Source organism: Diorhabda carinulata, chromosome X (assembly GCF_026250575.1).
Source record: "Diorhabda carinulata isolate Delta chromosome X, icDioCari1.1, whole genome shotgun sequence".
NCBI lineage: Eukaryota > Metazoa > Arthropoda > Insecta > Coleoptera > Chrysomelidae > Diorhabda > Diorhabda carinulata.
Window position 1 is genome coordinate 3,516,912 of NC_079472.1, and position 21,453 is coordinate 3,538,364.

General features: G+C 33.0%; 3 protein-coding genes across 3 annotated transcripts in view; 2 read left to right on the forward strand and 1 right to left on the reverse strand.

Annotated features, from left to right (window-relative positions):
- The first annotated feature begins 8,236 nt into the window (after window positions 1–8,236).
- On the forward strand, window positions 8,237–13,793 carry LOC130901082 (uncharacterized). Its single transcript, XM_057812170.1, has 8 exons — window positions 8,237–8,336; window positions 9,470–9,511; window positions 9,614–9,643; window positions 9,704–10,102; window positions 10,160–12,010; window positions 12,066–13,151; window positions 13,260–13,577; window positions 13,635–13,793. The coding sequence occupies exons 1-8, from the start codon at window positions 8,285–8,287 to the stop codon at window positions 13,667–13,669; spliced, it is 3,813 nt and encodes a 1,270-aa protein (XP_057668153.1). The 5' UTR covers window positions 8,237–8,284; the 3' UTR covers window positions 13,670–13,793.
- Window positions 13,794–14,071: 278 nt separating this feature from the next.
- LOC130901544 (chorion class A protein L11-like) lies at window positions 14,072–15,425 on the reverse strand. The gene is made up of 4 exons (XM_057812997.1): window positions 15,292–15,425; window positions 15,164–15,212; window positions 14,733–14,987; window positions 14,072–14,199 (listed from the first exon to the last, which is right to left on the reverse strand). The coding sequence occupies exons 1-4, from the start codon at window positions 15,295–15,297 to the stop codon at window positions 14,189–14,191; spliced, it is 321 nt and encodes a 106-aa protein (XP_057668980.1). The 5' UTR covers window positions 15,298–15,425; the 3' UTR covers window positions 14,072–14,188.
- A 4,756-nt stretch (window positions 15,426–20,181) lies between these two features.
- Window positions 20,182–21,453, forward strand: part of LOC130900730 (zinc finger MYND domain-containing protein 11) — a 34,789-nt gene continuing 33,517 nt past the window's right edge. Inside the window, exon 1 of the mRNA XM_057811541.1 lies at window positions 20,182–20,609. The gene's annotated coding sequence lies outside the window, so the exon portion shown is untranslated. The remainder of the gene's footprint in view (window positions 20,610–21,453) is intronic.

Consider the following 21,453-nt stretch of genomic DNA (forward strand, 5'->3'; position numbering starts at 1 on the left):
AATCTAGTGTCACAAACTTTAAATCGCACGGTATCATCGTTGCGCAACGTGTGGGCACATTCATTACAAAAGTAATTCATTCATGTACGTGTACCGAGTGTGTTTCTTAATATATTTTCATAGAAAAGACATTTTCAATGTCAACAACTTGATGACGCTAAAACGGATTGCAACTAGATAAGAAATTTATCTTAATGGAATCGTATGACTAATATGATAATTTTTAATACTAAATAAATCGGTATTTGTTGTATTATTTATTAATATACAAATTACGAAAATACTTGGTTTGAGTCACTTTCATTACATTGAGAAGGTCTTATTTCATTATTAACAACTTTTGAAACAAATAGGATTTGGTAGAACCACAATGGAAAGAAAATTTAACAAAGAAAAGTTATTTTCTCTAAAAAAAATAAGAAGAAAGCGAAACTAAGAAAATGAAAGTACTGAAACTGCAATGGAAGATGTTGAAGAATAATGAGACCAGGGCCAAAAGAAGACACAATAAAATAACTTTATTCAACCCGATAAAATTTATGATTTACGAGATTTTTAGATCGTTGTACATACCAAGAAAACCGTTCGCCATAAAGAGACATTCTGAAGAAAATTATCACAAATTGTAATTATCTATTGAAAATACTTACAGAAGGTATTAAAACGTTTCTAATCGAACTGCATACTGTCAAATATCGTGTTACTTATACAAGGAAAAGATTTAGTAAAATTTAGTTGGTTAGCCTACAACTTATCATATAAAAACAAACTATAATAAAAGTTCTAGACACTTCCGGAGTCTTCGAAGGATATTTCTTTGACCTTGAAAGTTTATTCCAAGATTCTGCCTTATAGCGTCACAATGGAAATTTATTCTATCGATCATTTCGTTCCTTGAGTTTGAGTATCCCCCAAAAAAAAAAATGAATCCATTCTATTTAATTAACGGGAACGTAGTGGCCACGCAAATGGACTTCCACGACCAATCCACCTGTTAGGAAAAATGTAATTAAGATTATTTTCTACATCATTTAGGAAGTGGGAAGAAGCTCCATCGTGTATGAACCACAAAAAGTGCGAAGAAATGATTTTTGTGTGCGTCCATAGGCCCGCTCTGGGCCCGAGGGAAAGTTTATCGGTAAAACTTTCACCAGGGCCCGGAGCGTGACATATTGACGCACGCCGATGAGGCAGTAAGCATTGACAGACGATCATCAGTGGTTGTGAAGCCTCAAACCCAGTCGATTATAACAAAGACAAATCTATACATCTATCTGATTTAATGGTGAGTTACAAATAACAAAATAGTTATTTGTAAGTCAAGAACTGACTGCTACTACTTCAGACAAGTCCAATAAAATACTATTTCAGCCGGGGCGTACACAACATTTCATAAGATCCAAAACTTTTTCAATTACACTGAAGTTAAAGTTTTCGATTTTTTTGCAGTGTACCATTTGTTTTGTTTCTTCAGGAAATTGATGATTTTTGGATATTTGTTGATGTGGACATCTCGTTTTTGACAGATTTTAGACTTCTCTGAAAAATAAGCGAGCACTACGTGAAGCACTATGTGAAACTGTCAACTGTCAACATTGAAGTGGCTACAGTCACTCCAGAACGTCCCGGAAGTGTTCTGCAGTACGGAACTGTCACTTTCACTACACGGAACACTCGAAACGCAACTTTCGGTATGTAAATGAATACAGAACGAACAACGATGGCGTCGTCTAAAAATAATATAACAAATTACTGATTCCCAACTCAGTGTAAGAAAGAATAAACTACGGATATTGCTGATCAAGAGACGCTAAAACCAAAAAAAACTCATTGCCTAGGGAAGAGTGAAGGTCTAATTACAAAGCTAGAGTCACTCCAGAACGTTCCAAAAGTGTTTTGCAGTACGGAACTGTCACTTTCACTACACGGAACACTCGAAACGCAACTTTCGGTATGTAAATGAATACAGAACGAATAACTTTTAGATGGCGTCGTCTAATTAAAAAGTGAGAAGAAATTGTACAAGATGAAGCAGAAAAAAATATTGTATGTGGATAAAGTGATTACTTTTCGCATAGCTTGTTTTGAAAACTCAACTAAACTGCAATCGCTGGAAAGAAACGTAAACGACGTGAACCCCACCAAGTCAGAACAAATACTAAGCGGCAAAAGCGCCAAACAACACAGCAATCGACATGCGCGTCGGTTGGCTTACCCCCCTCCCTGGCTTATAAGGCGTATCAGTGCAATCCGACGACGAAAAAGGCCGTCATTTTGGAAAATAACTTGAATATTCCACTTTATTCATTATTTTTATTATTATTTGACTAAAAATGAAGTAAAACAATGAAAAAAAAAAACTTTGTTTAACCATATTTCTTACGTAAGAGAGGGAGTGTGGATATCTTCAAACCTGACGTTCCTCAACGTGTTAAACCTTCTTATGGACAGTTCGAAAAAGTTGTAAACTCATAGCCGATACGAGGTTAAATCTTTTAAGAAGAAGAAGGCGTTTGATTTGATTTTTATTTTGCGTTTCTTAACGGAAAAATATAATTTCGCTCCCAAATAATATATTATAAATAACTGTCTTCTTGTAAAACAACAGTTAGGCGTATTAAAATTAATGCTAACAAAAAGCGATTTAAGAAAAACTTACAAATTCTAATAATTCCTATAATTTGAAGGAGTTAATAATATGGTTAGGTTACTATTTGAAATTGTTGATGCAGATTTCGAGATACGGGATTTTAAATATAATTTCAAAAGTTTAAAACTGGACCGTTATATAGATAACTTCATTTATGTACGAACTCGTATATAATTATCTCGAATCACGTAGCATCGATTCTTTAATCAACGAAATTATGATTTTTTATAATAAAAGGCAAGAAATAATAATTTAAAGAAGTGCTTCGTAGTAGACGATTGGTAACCTGTGGTGTTGAAACAGGGAAACAAAAAATCAAAATAAGAATGTTCGAGAGGCATATTTTGAGAAAAATATGAATTTATAAAGAGTATAAATCAATTAATCTAACCCATGAAAACTTAGCCGATTTTCGGGAATTTTTAAAAAAAAAATACTCGATTAAATACTTTGAAATTTTTGGAGATAATCAGCTATATTTTGAGAATTTTTTTTACAAAAATATTGAAAAATAACGGACTTGTGTGCAGTCTTCAGAGGTGCCAAAAAATAAAAAAGTTCCCCAGCCACTGACATGATTCCGGCCGAATAAGTAGCCGAAACAAAAAATTCACGAAGAATATTAAAAGTTGAAGGTATTTCCTATACAATGACCTATGATTTTTCAAAAATATCCAAAATTAACGAAACGGTGTAGTTCTGAAGGAAAGTATGGTGTTTATGTCGTTTTTTCATTACCAAATTGAAAATTTCCAACCAATCAAAAAGTCCGTATATCATTGTATAGTAAATATATTCAAGAATACTCAGTTCAAATTTGATGTTGATCGGTCTATTTTTCTTTGAGTTATGATGTCAGCAATTTTCAAAAGTTTCAACTATCAATTTTGACTAGATAAAATTATATTTACCATAAAAATGACTAATCTATGCCTGGCCCTCCTTCTTCCTCGAGAAATGCCCATTGAGAGGTTAATCGTGTCGTCCCTCTTTTGAGGACGACGCGTGACGTATTTCCGCTTGATTGATTCGGCTGTCATCTGCTCCGACTGCAGCGCCACAGTAAATATGAACTACGAGAAGCTGTTTTATTACATTTTTCAATAGTAAACGGAAAAATTTTGTTAAAAAGTAAGGAATTTCATAAATTTTCTGTTGACCCAAGTAGAATTGAATTTAGAAAAAGAAGAATGTGCTGCGTGTGTCAATAATTTCTTAATTTTTTGCGATTTTATTTATGAAAGTGAGTATGAACTGGATACAAACCTCCGAAAGCCCCATCAAGACCCTCAACTATGCCCTCAATAACAATCAAGATTTCCTGAATGTTTGATTCGTGCTTCTAAAACCCAAATTGACATTCAGATCTTAATATATTTTGATATTGAAGCCGATAGAAATAAATTTCGACGGTCTCGATTCTTTTCATTCGATGTAACTTGGATTCATCATATTTTTAAACGAAAAAAAATCAAAGAAGATTCTTTGAAAACCATTAAATAATTATCAATTAAATAAACATATGGTATTCCTGGTTTCGATGATTCCGAAAATAATATTTATATAATGAACAACCACAAAAAATAAACGGTACCTCGATAATATCGAATCCCATAAAATTCATTGAATTTATTAAGGCACTCACAATTTATAACCGAGGAACAGATCAATTGCACGTCAAGTATGAAAATAATCGTGTTGGAGATTCGAGTGGTACGTCAAGCTCGAAACGTTAAAAAATTTTAAAATATTATGAATTATTGTATTAAAAACAGTGAAACGAAAAATTTGATATACTGCATAGCTAACAATATACTTATTTGGACGTTGAATCCATTAAAAAATTGTTACAAACTGTTCCTATCTAATAACAGAGTCGTGTGTATCAAATCAGATTTTGTCTAAATACTTTTTGTCTTCGAGTCTTAGATTGTCTCAAAACTTCGTAAATAATCTTATCGAAATTCGGTTGTCAAGTTTTTTATGTTTAAAACCACACTCTCTAAGAATTTGTTAACATGTTGGCACTAAATTGGAAAGAAATTCATCCAAAGATTCAACATTTAGCTTAAACGAAATGAAACCGAATTTTTCTTGAAAAGAATCATCACTGGTGATGAAAAATTGGTTTTGTACAGTAGCATAGTTCGAAAAAATCATGGAGCAAACACGATGAACCAGCACAAACCACATCGAAAGCTGAAAAACAACAAAAAAAGCTCATGCTGTGGATTTGGTAGAATTACAAATTATTGCGTTGTTTGAACTACTTCCAAGGAACAAAACGATCAATTCTGATGTTTACTGTCAACAATTTATGAAACTAGATGAAGAAATCAAAGAAAAACGGCCAGAATCATCAAATCAGAAAGGTTTAGTGTTCCACCATGATAATCCAAGGCCTCATACATCTTTGGCAACTCGTGGGAACTATTGGAGCTTGGCTGGGAAGTGATGCCACATCCCCCATACAACCCTGATCTGGCACCATTTGATTACCATTTATTTCGAAGTTTGAGAATTCTTTGAATGGTCACAAATGACGATGACCTTCAATCGCACCTGGTTCAGTTTTTTGCTGACAAGGACCAGAAATTTTATGAGCGTCGACTCATGATGCTGAAAGAACTATGGCAAAAGGTCATTGTTCAAAATGAAAAATATATAATTCATTAAAAACTATATAAGATTGTCAATAGGTTAATTAGAAGTTAGGGAAGAGATTATAAACCGAGAAACAAACAAACAAGCAGAGTAAGTTAAATAAATATGGTAAAAATCGAAGTAGAGTTGACATACAAATCTGGTTTTCACATAAATTAACGTCAAAAACTTCAATTTTAATTTGAGAGAGAGTTAATCTGTGTAAGAGATCGTCTCAAAAGCTAGGAGAAGCTTGACGAAAAATCTGTTGTTTGTCATGAGCTGCTCGAACCTGTCTAAGCTATCTACTACCACATATTAATAATTCCTGGCTTCTGCTCTCTCAAGAAATGATCTCAGATCTTGCAAATCCTTCCATTTGGACATTTTTTTAGGGATGGGACTCTGATAAAGTTTTCTCAGCGTTTTCTCTCCCGTTTCCTTCTTGTTTCCTTCTTAGGCTCTTCTTAAGCGGTTTCTGGTCGAACCTAGAACTAATATATAGTTTCGTAGGAAACTTAATCATCAGTGTTGCGATCAGAATACATTTTGTGTAGTTTGACTATATTTAGATCTTCGGGACTCCTAATGAACTCAATCACTTTCTGTTTTGTGTCCTCGGAAAGTCTGTGAGGTCGTGTGTTGTATTTTCCACGCATATCGACAGGTGTTTTCCCAGTTAAAAGCAACTAAAAAAGCCTTCGTACATACTGGAACATCACGAGTTATTCCATCTCCAATCAGTCGGACACGATAACTAACTGAGGCATTATTAAGCCTTGATTCAACTTTATTTTTCCGAGGACGACCACCAAGGTAAGATATTTGTTCGTCAGTGTTAACTTGGACACAAAAAAATAACTGATTAGATCAGTAAGGTAAGTGGTTTGTTATTGTTACCTAGTTCGTTAACTTCCCGAAGGATTCTACGGCGTTCAGGTTCAGGAACAACAGTAAAACAGCGAAGAACGTTTACACAAACAGTCAGATCCACGTTCATGGGTAGTGGCACGCAGAATTTTCATTACATCTCGCCCTCTACCTGTTTTTTGCGTTTCTTCGTTTCTCTGTTTGATGGATCGGCTTCATTTTCACTTGACACTGTAAATACTATACCAAATAATAACCGAAACAGCTTTCCCGCGTTCCGAACTTATTCAATTTTTTATACTTTACCGTATTTCTAGCGCCACACGAAAATTTCGAAAAAACTATATTTATTCCGGTCAAATTATACCAAAAAATAAGAGTGGAGCTACATAAATTCCCATCAAGCTGAAAATCAGTAAAATTGTTTAATATACACTTGAAAATAAAATTTGAATGCTCCTCGTGTGTAGAAAATGTTTTATTCAAGGTAAAAAAATAAGGTTTTCGCGATTATAAGCAAAACGGTAAGTTTTATCATAAAAATACTTCAGACAAAAATTGTAGATCATAAAATTATCTACAAAAAACGTATCAATACTTTTTTTCCTACTATTCACCGTTTCTGAGATATAACGATTCAAAATGTTGTAAAAGTTGTACTGTTTCAGATTTACAGTCGTATTTAATGGCTATACAGAAAAACATCCTCGAACTTTAGCAATTTCGTTAATTGATAATTTATTAGATGAACTTATGACACTTCCAACCAGTCAACAGAAATTTCTTACAAACTCTCAAAAGTCTCGGTTCAATTCAATATTTACTGTTTAAAATATTAAATACAACTTTTACAACTTTTTGAATCATTATATCTCAGAAACGGTGCATCGTAGGAAAAAAGTATTGATACGTTTTTTGTAGATAATTTTATGATCTACAATTTTTATCTGAAGTATTTTTATGATAAAACTCACCGTTTCGCTGAAAATTGCGAAAAACACGTTTTTTTTACCTTTAGCCTTGAATAAAATTGTTTCCATGCACTGAAATGATGAGGGACATTCAAATTCTATGTCAATTGTAATTTCTCAAGCGAATTCCCCATTTCTCTTATTTCTCAAAAATCTTCGGTGTTCTGAAGTCCTGTCCCTCGATGAACGTAGTCGCAAAAATCGCGACCGCACGAATCCGAATGACTGCGCCAAATACATTTTCGATGCCCGGAAATTTATACTTAAAAATATATTAAACTCGAAATTACAATTATTTTACAAAGTTTGAATGTACAGAATTAATTTCACAAGCGAATTAACAACAAATTCATTAATTTATTATTTACCACAATCCTATTTATAGGCCACTGCCTATCGCAGGCTGTCTGGCAGGAATATTTCGAAGAAATTGTGTATAAACGCCTTCCGACAGCTTCAGCAAATAGAAATGCATTTATGTTTACGATTCGATTGGTAAACAGTGGAGATGATGAGTCCACGTGGACTGACGGTTTGTTAGATGTTTACCGAATTTTATACGGGGAGAGCCTAAAGCTGGAGTATGTAGAGTGTCACAGAGACTATCTAAAAAAAATATAAAAAATTTCAGCTCTATAACTAAGATTTTTTTTAGGTTTATATTTGAGCCGTCTCATATTAAATCAAAATGAGGAGTATAAATGCAATGAAAATGGAATAAAAAAGATAAAATAAGAAATTATGTTATTCCGAATACTCGGAAATTGAATGCCAAAAATTCGAATCCAAAATAAAAGGTAAAAATTATAGAAAACAACCAAAAGAAACATGATGTAAAAGAAGCAAGTGAAACAAAGGGGATGTAATTAAATAATAGAACAGTAAAAGAAAGATTGAAGGACATAGAGAAAAAAATAGAATGAATTTGAAAACCATATAGCACTAACCCAATATTTATTTAAGATTAATTCGGCTGGTGGTGTGCAGTTGTCCTCCGCGCATAAACTTTACATAGAACTAGCTCCATATCCTTAAGAATTCCGTCTATGTTTTTTACAAACTCCTAAACTTCAATCACGGTATAAATACATAAGATTTTTATCAAGAGAGCCAGTCTAGAAGCGGTCGAATCAATACCAACTCATCGGCCATGAAACAACAAGTTTTATTTTGTTTATTATTAACAATCGGTGCTGGAACGTGTAAGTGATTCATTCACTTGAGTGTATTTTTATTCATAGTTTATAAATTATTTATAGTTTGTGATGTGAAAAAATTCGAAAAAAAAATGCCACCAAAAGGAAACAGTGTATGAATGTTTAACAAGTATTTGTTAACGCGAAGTCATAACCAAAACAATTTTTTATAGTTTTAATAATTAAATTAATAGAATTAGTGCAAGTGTTGATCAAATTTTTGAAAATAATCTTCAACATTTCGAAAAATATTTTGATTTCATTCTAATTTGTGTTGTTTTTAATAGTAATAGTCCGGTGAATGTAGGAAAACCACATCGATTTATTCGTGGACGTTAAAGAGAGAAAAATTATTGTTACAGACATCAAAAGATCCACAAATAAGACAAAATTATAATATACCACACTGTATATTTTGAGATAAAAGAAAACTACGAGTATCTTTAGAAAAATTGTTTTATTTAGGTTCAAAGTAATCAGCATCTACAAACCAATTTTTCAATCGAAACTTCAACAACTTGTAGCAAGTCTTTCGGAATGCATCCAAAAAATTGATTAATTACTTCATCTATTTCATTATCCGCCGAAAAACGTCGACCACGTGAATGTTTAATAACCTGGAATCACACATGACCAAATCCTATTACCTCAAAATGTTCTGCCTCAAAAAACATGTTTGCACTTAATTATAGTGTCTTATAACCTTTTTTTCGGATAATACTAAATATAAATTTTGTTTTGAATCCGTTATATCATCAAAAGCAATTTAAAAATTGAAAATTATGTCACAAATACTCTTTTTTTTAAATCGAGAATATAAACTCAAATTTTATATCATTTTGTTACTTGTACAATTCCCACGTCTGCTTCCCCTGTCTATTTTATACTTTTCTTTGGAAAATAATCGTAATAAATTAAGTTTTTCCAAAAATTTAGATATTTCTTATTAGGAAGGATCGCAGATGTGCCATCCTCGCAACCATTCATACATCTTTACCCCTTCGAAACTTTCTGTTGTCAGAAAACTTTTGAAACGAAAATTTTATGTTATTAAAAAACATTTTTCCGCTGCAATTATTTGAATTTAGAGTACATTAATAGTTATTATATTAACTGGAATTGAATGTAATTTCTTTCAGGTAACGGCTATGAGGTCAAAGGTTCATTTAGCAAAAGTTACAGTAAGTACTTTAGATTATAATTTAAAAAACAATTACACTGTCTGGCATACATTTCGATTGCCAAATTATCGTCTTCAGAGATTGATTAATTCTCCTTTCTAGGCAGTTCTTCGGCATCTGCGTCATCATCTGGTAAGTTATAAAAGAAACTTCAACATCATCAATTTATATAAAAAACTGATTGATTTACAGCCTTCAGCAGCTCCTTCTCATCTGGAGACGATGCCAATCTAAACGAAATAACTAAATCCTTAAACGCGGGAGCTCAAGCTAGTGCTACAGCTTTCGCACAAGCTGATGCTGGCGGTGCTAAAGCCGGTTCTGGATCGTTTGCTACAGCTGGTTCGGCAGCATCGGCAGGAGGATTTGCTGGAGGTACTTCAGGATCTGGTTCTTCCTCTAAATCCGATCTTCAAATTGGATCCGGCGTACAATTAGGACATGGTAGTCATTCTGTAAACTCCGGATCATATTCGGCTTCAGGTGCTGTAGCAGGTGCGGGATCTACGTGTACTACTTGTTCAGGATACGCTGGAAATTCAGGAAATAGCGGATCTAGTTCTAGTAAACAGAATAATGTTAATAGCGCAGGTAAGATAATTGAAACTTGACAGTCATTGAGATAATTCATTTATAATAATTATTAAGGATCCGCATCGGATTCTGGGTCTACTAGCAACGTTTTAGTGAACAATTTCGAAATACCAAACGATTACTCAAATCCCAAATCAGCACCGGCTTTCGATAAACTTATCAAAGGATTTGAATCAGATAATCACAACGCAGCATATTCTGGTAGTATTGAAGGTTCCAAGTCTTGTTGTCAAGGACCTTTCCCTGGACCAAAAGGTAGTATTAGTGATTTTAAACCGGCACCTCCTGGAGGTGGAGCCCCTCCTGCTTGGACTCCTGAAGAACAGCAACCAACTAATACTGGAACAATTGGAATTTCTACCCAATTGATACACTCGTTCCCGGGCTCTCATGGTGGTATACATGATAGTAAACCGGCCTTTGATAAACCCTATAATGGAGGAAGTATTCCTGTATCAGTAGTAGTAGAAACTCCTCACCAACCTCAAACTCACGTACCTGGTAGTGACGCTATAAGTGTTATTGGAACTCTACCGGGACCTACAGGCAGTATTTTCACTAGTATTCCTTCCGGACACCAACCTGAACCACAATACGTTCCAGTTCCACAAACTCCCTCTCAACCAGGTCCATCTCTAGATCTCATTCATAGTTTCCCTGGAAAACCAGGAAACATACATGACAGTAAAGTTGTACCATGTACTGGAGGATGGTGTCAATCTAACCAACAAGGTTACAATGTTAATCAAAATTCCAACACTGAAACTGGTTCGATCTCAGGGAATTACAAACCTGAAGGTTATCATCCCAAATTTCCTGATTGTTCTACTGGACAATGTGACGAATATGGAGGTAAATTAGCTTGCCATGGTAACGACTGCTTTGGACCAGGGAAAAAACCATCCAACGCTCATTTCTCCGCAGGCGCAAGTGCTAACAGCAATGCAAACCATGAATCTGGTTCCATTAATATAAATTTTAGTGAACCATCAACTGATACATACCAACAAAGTCCATGCAAATCTGGAAACTGTAATGGAAAACCAACGGATGCTGGAGGACAAAGTCCTCAAAAACCTGCTGTAGATTTAACGCCCATAAATGTTCCATCTGGAAGTCAGCAGAATGGTTATCCGGCTCCTGGTAGTATCAATTTTGGTGTCGATCATCCCATACCTTCTTCTCCGGGATCTCTTTGCTCTGGACTTGAATGTCTATTACCTGGTACAAAAGAAACACCAAGTTCTTCTTCTAAAGACTGTTCAGGAGCTTATTGCATCAATGTCGTTCCTGAATCTCAAATAATTCCGAGCTGTTCAAGTGGAAATTGTCACAATCAACAGAAAAATATTCAAAAAAGCGATTCAACTAGTACAGTAGAACAGCCCATTGAAGCAGAACCTCAATCCTCCCCTACACATATCCAAAAAGAAACACCAGCAGCGATCGATAAACCACACGATCAAGGACCAGGTGCCAGTCAAGATTTTCTTCTACCAGGAAACAAACCATATCATCGTCATAGCATTAAACCATCACATCCAAAAAAAGAGCATGAAAAACCAGCTAGTGAAGGATATTATACTTGCACTGGAACTTCTTGTCCATTACCTAAACACCCCGGACAAATAACCTCACAACCATCACAAAATTTCGAACCATCCAAACTTACACCATTCAATATACCAGAAGAATATAAGGGAGCTGGTGGGCACGATAGACTTTATCCAGGTTATACTCAGAAAGAAACACCACAATTAAAACCATTCAAGATACCCAACGAATATAAAGTAAAAGAAGATCAAGAGCAAAAAGAGGAAACTCCAGTGGATATACCAGTTCTAATCGGCGGGGAGCCTCAGATACAAGGAAACAAACCAGTTAGTCATTATACTGGCAATAATGGTAAGTTTTCTTGTTCTCTGTTACATTTAGAAAACTTAATTATATATAATTCTAGGTTTCGTAGCTGGTGAAGTAATTGTGCAGAAATCTGAAGGTACTGTAGTTCCCGTAGTAGACGTTTTTATACCAGGTTCCATCAAACCAGGATATCAGTGCTCTGGAAGCCAATGTGGTGGATACAAACCAACAACAAATGATGGATTCGTTCAAGGAACAAATTCCGGTGTTCAATCAAGTTCCTCGGGCGCACATAATCAAGGAAATGTTCATGGAAATGATTGCTCTGGGGGTTGGTGTAAAATACCCATCGCTGGTGGTTTCAATGGAGCAGTATCAGGATCGCAAGCAGATACCGTTAATGAAAATCTACAAGGTAATTTCCAAGGAAGTGGATGTACTGGAGGAAAATGTGGAACTGAATTAAACGCTGGAAGTAACTCAGGATCAGGAAGCTATGGAGGAGATTGTACCAGTGGAAACTGTGGCTTGAATGGGGGACTATCGGGATCACAATCAGGTGCCTCTAGCGAAAATATACAGGGTAATTTCCAAGGAAGTGGATGTACAGGAGGAAAATGTGGAACTGGTGCTGGAAGTCATTCAGGATCAGGAAGCTATGGAGGAGGTTGCACAAGCGGAAACTGTGGCCTAAATGGGGGACTATCGGGATCACAATCAGGTGCCTCTAGCGAAAATATACAAGGTTACTCACAAGGAAGTGGATGTACAGGAGGAAAATGTGGAAGTGAATTAAACGCTGGAAGTAACTCAGGATCAGGAAGCTATGGAGGAGGTTGCACAAGCGGAAACTGTGGCTTGAATGGGGGACTATCGGGATCACAATCAGGTGCCTCTAGCGAAAATATACAAGGTTACTCACAAGGAAGTGGATGTACAGGAGGAAAATGTGGAAGTGAATTAAACGCTGAAAGTAACTCAGGATCAGGAAGCTATGGAGGAGGTTGCACAAGCGGAAAATGTGGCCTAAATGGAGGATTGTCAGGATCACAAACAGGTGCCTCTAGCGAAAATATACAGGGTAATTTCCAAGGAAGTGGATGTAAAGGAGGAAAATGTGGAACTGGTGCTGGAAGTCATTCAGGATCAGGAAGTTACTTAGGATCAGGAAGCTATGGAGGAGGTTAGTGATTTTCGATAAATACGTATTTAGCTTTGTCAAAATGAATGAAAATAATCAGATAAATGTCCGTTCTTTGGTATGTAAAAGCTTTATTAATAATTTTTACAGCTAAAGGTGGTTGTAAAGGCGGATCGTGTGGATTTTCTGGTAACAATGGTGCTTACGGCGGTGCCTTCTCCAGCAGCTCCTCGTTTGGAGGATCCGGTAGTGGTGGTTACAGTAGCCACGGGTCAGGAAGTAAAGCTTTCAGTAGCAGTGGCTCAGGTGCCTTTTTATCAAACGCTCAAGGAGGGGGATTTGGTGGATTACCACTTTTGAAAGAATTGATTAATCAATCTATCAAAGTAGGAGATTTCCATTCAGGAGCAGGAGCTTTCAGTGGATCCAGTGCTTATTCTGGAGGTGGATCTGTAGCTCATTCTTCTGGTAAGTAAAATGATCAACAAGAAGAATTATTTTTATTTATTTCCTTTATTTTTATAGCTTATTCAAGCGCAGGATCGTTTTCAGCAAAATAACTGCCTAGTAGATGTAAGAACATGTGCCAGACGCTTTACTATGTGATCTAATTTCTAAGACTATTTTTATAAGTGTCCATTTAACGAAAATGTGATTTTTTTATGTAATATAAATTTATTTAAATTTCTAGTGTTTATTTATTTGTATATCAAACCCAAAAACTATTATTTCTATTAAATAATCAACACATTGAGCATCCTACAACTCATTAACGACGAAACCCGTGCTTAAGAACTTGAAACTTAACATCAATATTTCGTGTTACTTTTGAAACACACTGTAGTTAGTCCGGCACTGGTAATTCATTATAAATCTGTTATTTATACCGGGATTTTGAGGATTTTATGAATAATCTGACATATTTATAGTTCAGGCAAAGTATACGTAATCAAACAAAAGACTTTTGTTTTAAAATTTATTTTTTCAAAAGTAAAACATAGATAATGGTTCACTAATACATTTATTTGAAATTCGTACTGATCGGTATTAGTTGCTTCATAGACAGTAAGCAAATGCAATCACCACCATCCTAAAACAAAAAATAAATAACATAAATCCCAGTTTAATCTATTAAAAAGATTCAACTATGTAGCAAATCATAGATTATCTGGTTGCATAATTAAGACTTTGAAATGTTGGTTACATAATTAAAAAAATTTGAAATACTGGTTGCATAATTAAGAAACTAAGAAACTTTGAAACGATTGTTGCATAATTGACAGGTTTTGACCTTTTTGGTTGCATAACCAATTGATATGCTCCGAAGTTTTGGTTGTCTAAGTAGTAGGCTTAGACGTTTGGGTTGCATAGCTAATAGATGTGTTCATTAAACTGATTCAGATTTTTTAGAAAAAATAAAATTATATACATTGTAACAATACATCAGATAGAAGCTGTAGATGATTTCCTCGAACTGAGAAGCTTGTATTACAACGCGTATGGTCTTAACGGTAATTGTTTTCAAAAACGTCGGACTTTTTGTTTATTAGTACATCCCGGATTTTTATGTGTGTGATTTAAAACGACCTCTGCACAAATTTCATCAGAACCAATCTACTTTACCTGAGCCACCCCATCCTCCTCCGTGGGAAACAACTTTAATTACTTTGTAAGCCGGTGGTGGTGGTGCCCATCCAGAATTTACAACTTTAACCACTTTTACAACTGGTGGAGGTGGAGCGCTTACTACCTTTACTACTTTCACTGCTCCTCCGTAACCACCTCCGTAACCACCTCCCCAACCTCCTGAATAACCACCTCCCCAGCCTCCTGAGTAACCGCCTCCCCAACCACCGCTTCCCCAACCTATAGCACCGCCTGGAACAATAACATTAATTCAATTATAAATATGATTATTACTATTCTTTTTAATGTGTTTTTATGAGAAAACTACTTTTATTTTAGAAGAAGCTTCAATCATTAAAAACGTAATTTTTTTGTTACACCCTATATACATAAGTGATTAAACTTTTATTCGAAATAACATTATTTACCTTGGATGCAAGATATGGCGGTAGCAATAATTAGTAGTCCAATAAATATCTGTAAAGAAAACAATATCAAATTAAATTATCGAATTTTGAACGATTTAACAATTTCTAAAAATAAAATTGTTTATTACCTTCATATTCGTTGTATTAAGTTCCAGTAGCACTTTGACTGATGAGCAGTCTTAGATTCCACTCATTTTTATCCTCTTCTCACCACAAACGCCTTGTTAGAATTGCATTAATATTTACAAATTTTCTATTATTTTGAATAAATTAGATATATATTTGTAAATTTCACAAAGGAATCGATATAATATCGAATTATATGAATTAATTGACCTCAAGCCAATAGGCCATTTTGGTACAAACTAATTTCACTTTCATTGTGCAACTAAAATTTATGTGACAACATTATGGACAGCTAAAACCGAGTATTCAACAACAAGTGCTAGTTTAGAATTAACATATATTTAAATTTTTGGCTATACTTGTGTAAGTTACACGTGTTTCAAATATCTTGATGCAACTTTTCACACATAATCAGAGCGACCGGTTTCCAATAGTGGTTGAATAAATGGTTGCATACATACTAGGGAAGGATTCTACTACATATAGTATAAATTGTGTGTATAGATGTTTTTTTCATTGGGAAAATAAAATAGAATAGATCTATTTATACAATCAATATAGTAAGCAAACAAATTCATTCGAAACAAGACGAGAATTCAGAGCAAATCATTATAATCTATCTACTATACAGCGCATGCGCATGAGATAAGAGAATCACGTATCGATCTACGAAGACTGAGCGAGCGTGACAACTATATCGAAAATCGACCATAGACTTAATATAAAAGATATAGAGTTATGGGTGCTTGTTAAAAAGGGCTCGAACCGAAGAATAGAACGGTCTACTTTCATTAACCCCACACAATACAATCCTGTGACGTCACAATGTGTAGCCATCGTATCAAATCTTTTCATCTTGATCATATTGACAGAAAGAATGGCTTTAAGTCCAGTTAATATTTCTGCAATCTTTCAAGTTGATATATTGTCCCGCTCTAATATATTAGGTCCATTTCTTATGTTGAACTTACAATTTTTTTCAAACTTCAAAAGCTATTCACATTTTATTCACCATATAAGTGAGGTTAACATAAAAGAAACCACATTATTTATATTGTTTGTCCACATTTTACTATAAAGTCGTGAAATTTATGCCGTTAGAACACAGTCTGACAGATTTTGTTAAGTAGACCGTCCTAATCTTTGTACAAGAGTCACCAAAATCACCAAAAGCGACTTTATGATGGAGTGAGTTATCTAGACATTCTACTTGTTCTATTTTTCTCTATTTTTTTATATTCAAATCCATTTAAAAATTATCTCTCAAATTTCTTAACTTTTTTGACTTTCAATCTATTAAATTTTTTTATACATTCTTTGTATCAACCGAACTTTTTGTATCACATTGTATATAAATCACTATAATTGAAAATGATGTCTAATATTCAATGATACAACTTTTTTTCTGCTCTATAAAAACTATTAATGATCTTTTTTCGGCGAAATTAAAATATCATTTAGATTATATTGTGTATCTCGTCATCAAATTCGTATAAATAATGTGGGAAAGAGAGGCGTCAAAACATGTTTTTTATAATTTAATTAATTACGGTATATAATAAGAATAACTGCCTCCTATAACTCTACAAGTATTTTTCATGCTGTTTTGATAAAGTTACGTAGTAAAAAAAACACTTTCATTCAAATTGAATTAAAAAGATCATAACGCCATCTCTAATTTAAACTGCAAACTTCAATCTATCGTATCGTAGTAAACTATAAAAAACATGTAAATGGAGTTGGTACTAATTTCAAGTTATAAAATAACTGTTTCATACACTTATCACAGACCTCTAATAAAATGTATTGTAAATAGGAAAAAGTTTATTGACACGTGTTAAATTTAACAAAATCATATACATATAATGTGGTAAAACATTTATTATATAATTAAAATTTGTAAATTCTTAATTATTAACATTCAATCTGAATATTGTCGAAAGTTCATCACCATCCACCTGAAATTTGATATGATTTGAGTTATAAATGTGATATACACGAAATTCATCAGGGTTTTCGGTTATTCAAAATAGAATGTTAAAAGTGTACAAGATGTAAGAAATATAACCAAAATATAAATAATGAGTTGTAAATATTTTTAGAGATGGTTGGCTCCCTTCGCGTCTTATAGTTATATTCAAGGCGGCTCCCGTGTCGCGAAACAAGAAATATATTTTTTTATAGTGTAGAATATGACAAATAGAACGGTACCCTTCTTTATATGTGTTATTGATCAAAATCTATAGAAATATGAGTTCAAAGTTTGCTTCTATAACATGAATTTTTATCTTAAATTTTTTTATTACCAATTAAATTGCCGCGATATATGAGTATAAAGTTAGGTAAAGAATTAATCTTTCTAATGGTGTCGGTTCTTATAACGGTTCTCGAACAAAATTAAGAGTTATTAGCTGAATTATTATAATACAATGCATATCCAGTAACTTAGCGGAAATTAGGAAAACCGCCATATTGTTTCTGTCACTCACAAGGAAAGCGCGCGAAATATAACCACATATTTTTATAGTTTCTTTGAATTGTTGCTCATTCATAAATATATTTCACTGTAATAAACAATTATAATAACCAATGCCGTTATAGACTGGGCGTTATTCATATACATACACAAGAGATCTCTGCATATACTATATAAGTCTATGAGTAGCAATACTCGACGCTTATTGGCTATTTTGAAAAAATCAAATGAGCGACTATTTATTTTTAATAAAATTTTAATGTTTAATTTAGGAACTTTTATGCATTATTTCAGTACATAATTAATTAATTCAAGATTTTTAAGCATAAATACAAGTGAAATAAAAATCAAGAAATTTGAATTTCAATATGATTAGTTTGGTAGACGCGGAGCCTCCTTAAACAGTTTTGATCTAGATTTTAACGGTTTTTTTGTATAATATATTAAGTTTATGACTTCCTAGTGGAATTACATTGACCAATTTGGTCTCACAGTGAAAGTAGGATTGGAATTATATTTTTGGTTTTTGAGCTTCCACTAAAGCATTGCTTTTAAGAAAATCAATTCTTCCAAATTATTTCAAATTGCACTGTTTTATGAATACTGACGAAAACTTTATTCAACTACCTACGATTAAAAGACTTATTTTAGGAAGAAATTTAGTTTGAAGGACATTTGAGAATAAAATCCTTGGCTAAACAATAACGGAGAAATTTGAATTTTGATTTTATGGTAATATACGAGAGTTTATGAAAAACTTACTTCTCCATCCAGAGCTCCTCCATCCGCTTCTCCAAGGGCTTGAATGCCATCCTGAACTATAGCTTGGTACAACTCTTACTACTTTAACTGTCCTATAGCCTCCCGAATTCCAGCCACTGTAACCTCCCCATCCATAAGAAGGTGCCGCTTAAAACATAGCAATCAAAAATTATTTTTTAAAGATAAATCTTCTTGATTTTAAATCTCTTTCGATACCTGGTTTTCGTAACTAATTTTCTGTCAAAAGAGTTCAAAAATCAAGAGGATTTATCAAGAAAAGAAGCATAAAAAGATTTAAGAAATGAAAAATTAAAAATTATGATTTGTAACTGTTCTGACTATGGACAGAGGCGTACGAATAGGGCACAAAGAATGAAAAGAGTGAGAATCCATAAAGTTTTGATTAATTACCTTGACAAACTCCAATAAATGCTAGTAGCATAAAAAAACAAACGATACCCTGAAAATAAAAACAAATAGGTAAGTTTTGTATGGAACATTTTCAGTAGATTTGATTAAGAACAAACAAAAGTTTATGTTGTATCCTCAAAATATATTTAATCTTTATTACAATAAAAAACTAAGAAAGTGTGCTTTTATTCCTACTATGATGAAATATTATCAAAATAAAACTAGCAATAATAACAAGAAACAAGAAGATTGATGGGAAACGAATCAATCAAATGAAAAAAAATGGAATTAACAGTAAAGAATAGAGAAAATTTCATCTTAAAATCATCAAAATATAATGGATACTTAAATTAATTTCCTTTAATAGATACATAATATTCATTTTAGGTATAATTAAATAAATAACATGTTTTTTTTTCATATGAAAAACATTTTGAACCTTATTTAGGCCTTTAACAAAATAGATCACATATCACATATCACTTGTATATCGAAATAGACAAAAAAATTATTACTTATAAATAGATTCACTATGAATATTTAGTCCATATCAAAGAATCCTTTTTTTGTATATATTTAACTATTGTCCATTTCATGGCTTATACTGATGCATTCTTAAACTATTTTTTGTTAACTGAATAATAAAACAAGATAAAAATGTTAAATTAATGATTAATACTCAAATAACCTTTGTATAAATACTTTTTATTTGTACGACGTATCTATATCAATCGATCAGCTGATACCGTGCTATATCGATTCTAGGTTATAGTTCTATGTAACATGTTTTTTGGCGCCAGAAGTTAGTTTTCTTTTTTTTTCAGTAAAGAACTTGTTTTATTTTCACTAATATTCACCCAAACATCAACAATAATTATACATAATTCGATAATTGTAATATAAACACTTATTTTTCAAACAAGACAAATTTAATAAAATTATTATTATGACATCCCCAGTTCGTACTGATTAATTTCGTATGTTGTGCCAAATTTAAACTGAATCGAAAGATTAATGGCCAGCAAAACATTATGTACCTTCTTCACACATTGAAAATTCTGATTCTATTTTAATTATTCTTTAAATAAACATTGATTAGTGTCTTTTTGAGTAAACATTTTCCTCATTCTGTTATGTCTTGGTACTTTTTTGGCGCTAAAACGGCACGATTATATCCGATGCCAATCGAAGCGCCTTTTGTTAGTAAGATTGTTGAGACAGGCGGCTCGTATCGTTAGAAAATTAACTTGAGGGTTTTCGAAAACGTTATAAGTTAGTTTGTTATTTTGAACTTTAAAAGTTATTAATTGATAGGTGATGTACCTAATCCTGAATCGTAGTGTCCGAAAAGTATGTACACTAAATAGATAAATGCTTGTTGTGGTTGAATTAGTTATTAGGTTAAGAAGTTTTTTCATTGATAAATTAGTTTGATTGCTAATCATGTTATATGATGGATTTCCTATGCAGGACGTCAATTGATATGTTTTCAAATTAGGTATGTCGTATGTGTGCGCGTGTGGATATTTTACATTTTAAATAGTGTTTTTAAAAATGCTATCTCAAGGCTGGATCATTATATTAAGTGGAAAAAGAGGTGACTTTAGCTGATGAACTAGTCTATCGGATTCCTGCAGAATTCCTGTAATATCAATATTACAAATTGACGAGGTAAATTTAATTATTTTTTTAAAAATTAGTTGAATATTCTTGATGTGAACAAACCATAATATAGCAATAAAAACATACATTTAATTAAAAAATTCAAAAATCTTCAATACAAAATGAAATAAGTAAAAAGTAATTTTATGTTAAAAATTTCAATGCTGCTATATATAATTTTAATAAATAGTTGCTTCTTTTTGGTATATTAATATTCAAATTTTGACAATTCATAAAAGAAAATGTTTATGAACATAAAACAGGCTTGGCTATAACCAAATAACAAAATTGTATTTTTTATGATATTCTTCAAGATATATTAACAAATAAATATGTTTAATTACCTTCATGATAGATTTAATAGTTAAACTGTAACTGTCTTCAAACCGCGAAAACTTCATATTTATATAAACAGATATGAACTTGGACGTTGCAAAAGTGCGTATTTTCTTTTTGTATCAGTTAAAAACTCGATATTGGGTAATATACTTGTTTATTCCATAAAGCGAACGGTTGCAAGTCAACTTTGCAATTTTACTTAGCAAATCAGGTTAAAATTAATTAAGAAAAGCCAAGTGACCCAACTTTTCTAATTGAATATTTAATCAATAACATTTATTCGCAATATTGACTGCTAGCATATGATATGTATAAACATAACTATGTTTTTATAATAATTATGATAATAATAAATCGCCAGGCTAAAATGAGATTTCCAATATGACTCATTTCAAGTAGAACATTTTTATCATCTACTAGTCTTGAAGAGACAAATCCTTAAAACTAGAGACTTCAGGGTACAAGATTCCAGGTGGTCTTATATGTATATGGACGATAAAAACGAAGATTATCT

Coding starts and splice junctions, on each gene's coding strand:
- LOC130901082 (XM_057812170.1), top strand. CDS start 8,285: ATGAAACAACAAGTTTTATTTTGTTTATTATTAACAATCGGTGCTGGA. Junction 9,644..9,703: donor GGCATCTGCGTCATCATCTG/GTAAGTTATAAA, acceptor ATTGATTTACAG/CCTTCAGCAGCTCCTTCTCA. Junction 10,103..10,159: donor GAATAATGTTAATAGCGCAG/GTAAGATAATTG, acceptor ATAATTATTAAG/GATCCGCATCGGATTCTGGG.
- LOC130901544 (XM_057812997.1), bottom strand. Junction 14,988..15,163: donor CGCCATATCTTGCATCCAAG/GTAAATAATGTT, acceptor TTATTGTTCCAG/GCGGTGCTATAGGTTGGGGA.